This window comes from Arachis hypogaea, chromosome 13 (genome assembly GCF_003086295.3).
Source record: "Arachis hypogaea cultivar Tifrunner chromosome 13, arahy.Tifrunner.gnm2.J5K5, whole genome shotgun sequence".
Classification (NCBI taxonomy): domain Eukaryota; kingdom Viridiplantae; phylum Streptophyta; class Magnoliopsida; order Fabales; family Fabaceae; genus Arachis; species Arachis hypogaea.
In genome coordinates, this window is record NC_092048.1 from 69,167,628 (window position 1) to 69,170,666 (window position 3,039).

Sequence of the window (3,039 nt, forward strand, 5' to 3'; positions counted from 1 at the left end):
TTAACAAAATTGAACAAACTAATTAAACTAAGAAACTATAAACAGGGAAAAAAATTGAGAAATTTCGACAGCACTCTAGCAGTAAATAGGACGTTTCTAAATTTAAACAAACAGCAAAATCAACCCATATGAACTCACTAAGCATGCATAACTAAAAGTTTACCTTTCAAAGTATTGTCTAAGTTCTCAGCCTCAGTTGGATTGATATAATCCTTGTCCTGCTCCTCTATAATATCTCCTTCATTCTCATCTAATTGCTCTTCACCATCAAGTTCATTGTTAAGTTTAAGAAATGTATCAATCGGCATTGAAGCAAATTGACGTGTTTTTCCCTTCTTAGTTGGCCTTTCTTGCAAGCTGCCATAATCTTCAATATCATCTTCAATTGTGGTCTCTTTTCTCTTCAAATCTTGACTCATTCTAGAATCTACTTCTGTAGTATTCTTGTGAGCCATAGCAGTAGATTTAGAAGGAAGTTCTTTTTCTTGTCTACATGTTGATCCTTGTGAGTGAGTCATACTTGCTTCCTTCTGTACTTTACTTTTCTTCAAATTCTGCCCTTTTTCTTTTGCAACTTTTGGCTTTTCTACAAAATTCTGCTTATCATTTGCTTGGACACCATTTTTTCTTAACAGCTGCTCCCTTTCCCTATCACTAAGGGTTTTTATCCTCTTAAGTGGTGGTGGTGGTTGATGTTGCTGCTGACCGGAAGACATCTTTTCTCGCTTAACTTCCATATTTTTGAAGAACTTTGCACGCAATTCAACACTTGACTTTGAATCTATCTCATTTTCAATGAATTTTTTGAACATTTTCTGAAAAAAGAAATAAAATCTATTAACATAACAGAAAAAAATCAGATCACATATTAAAAGAACCAAGAATCTATAAGAAATGCACCTATTCATAAATAATTACACCAAAAATAAAACTCAAAAAAATTATTCTATGTTGAGAAGAGAAATCTCTTTAAAGATCATAATCATCATCATATTCAGCTTGTTGTAGAACAAGTGAAGGTTTCTCAATGATTGTATTTGGCATGTCTTCTCTAGTCCATTGAACTTCACAATTATCCTTTGGGACAAACAAATTATTCGCTTGATCAAAGGGGTCCTTCTGATTAGACTCTTCGGCTTCAACATCATACCCATCATACATATTGAATAAATCCCTTGGCACTGTGTCCATGACATAATGCTTGTCTTCGTTAAAAGGGTCTTGAATATAAAAGCATTGGTGGACTTGTGAAGCTAATACAAAAGGATCATCCCGAGAACATCTTTTATTAAAGTGAACTGAAGTTAGACCGAAATTCTCTTCCTCAACTTCAAACCAATCACAATTGAAAAGAACAAATTTGAAACATGCATAATAGTCTAACTCAATTATGTCATTTATTGCACCAAAATATGTTACGGCTTTTGTCATTGGGTTGTTGTCCTTGGCACTAGCAAAGCTTGGTGTTTCGCACACCAAATTCACACCACTATTTTGAGTTGTGTGGCTTGCATCATGTTCTCTAGTTTGAAATTTGTAGCCATTGATTACATAACTAGAAAATTGTTTTGCAACTGTGTTTGGGCCTCTAGACAAATCTTTAAGTTGTTTCGGAACATCTTCGTGAGAAGCACGCTCTTTGAACCATTCACTAAAATCATGGCTTAGAGTTTTTGCCTTCTTCCATTTTCTACCTTTAGTTTGATTGTTGACATGTTCCTCATACTCTCTAAAGTAAGTAAAAAGCGAGTAAGTTAAATTTGCTAATAGAGAATTCATAATTGGAAAATATATAAGAAAAATACCTAATGTAGTCTTTAACTTTATCACAATTGAATAAGATGTACCGATGAGCTTGTATTTTTGAGTTGGTATCTAGAGAAAAAGGTTGCCCTTTCCTCTTTCCACCAATTGGTCGCCCCAAGCATGCAAAGTAGCTATCATGACATACGTCAGCTTCACTGCAATTATCATAATTTTGTGTCCTCCTACTCAGCCTTGTATCCACATCAGGACTTAAATACCTTGAGCAAAATGTCAAGCATTCCTCGGCTAAATATCCTTCAGCAATTGAACCTTCGGGGCGGCTCTTATTGCGAACGTAGGACTTTAACCTACACAGATATCTCTCAATGGGGTACATCCACCTAAATTGAACTGGGCCACCCAACCTCAACTCGTTTACCAGATGAATAGGCAAATGGACCATTATATCAAAGAAACTAGGAGGAAATATTCTTTCCAATTGGCACAGAATCTCTCTAATATCTACTTCCAAATGCTCTATTGTATCATTTTCAACAACTTTTTGGCACAAGGAACGAAAGAATGAACCTAGATAAATTAAAGGGCCAGCTACTTGATTCTGCATTGTGCATTTTATAGCTACTTGCAACAAATAATGCAACATAAAATGAGCATCATGACTTTTGTAGCCTGATATCTTTTTCTCAGCAACATGAACACACCGAGAAATATTTGAGGCACTACCAGATGGCAATTTTACTGACTTCAAAATATTACAAAAAATGGTTTTTTCTTGATTAGTAAGGTTAAAACAAGCCTTAGCAATTTTTGCTTTCTTGCCACTATCTATCTCCTTTGGTTGAAGTTTTTTTCTTATGCTCATATCTTTGAGATCGTAACGAGCATTTGCATGATCTTTGGACTTTCCTGGAATGTCTAATAAAGTTCCAATTATGTTATCACATACGTTTTTCTCGATGTGCATAACATCAAGACAATGGCGCAATGTATTTTGCTTCCAATATGGCAACTCAAAGAAAATGGACCTTTTCTTCCATGGACCATCAATTTTATTTTTTTGCTTCTTTCCAAATACATTTTCAAAATCTTTCAAATCTTCAAAAATTTGTTCCCCATCTAATAAAGCTGGTGAAGACCTCAATTCAACATCGCCATTGAAAGATCTTTTGTCCATCCTATATGGATGATCCATAGCCAAAACTTTACGGTGATCCATGTAGCACATCTTCCGGCTATGTTTTAAATAACAAGATGAGGTGTCATAATTACAGC

The 3,039-nt window shown here is 34.9% G+C and overlaps 1 protein-coding gene across 1 annotated transcript; it reads right to left on the reverse strand.

Annotated features, from left to right (window-relative positions):
• Positions 1-969: 969 nt before the first annotated feature.
• Positions 970-2,731, reverse strand: LOC112734911 (uncharacterized). The gene is made up of 2 exons (XM_025784434.1): positions 1,848-2,731; positions 970-1,729 (listed from the first exon to the last, which is right to left on the reverse strand). The coding sequence occupies exons 1-2, from the start codon at positions 2,729-2,731 to the stop codon at positions 970-972; spliced, it is 1,644 nt and encodes a 547-aa protein (XP_025640219.1).
• Between the last annotated feature and the right edge of the window lie 308 nt (positions 2,732-3,039).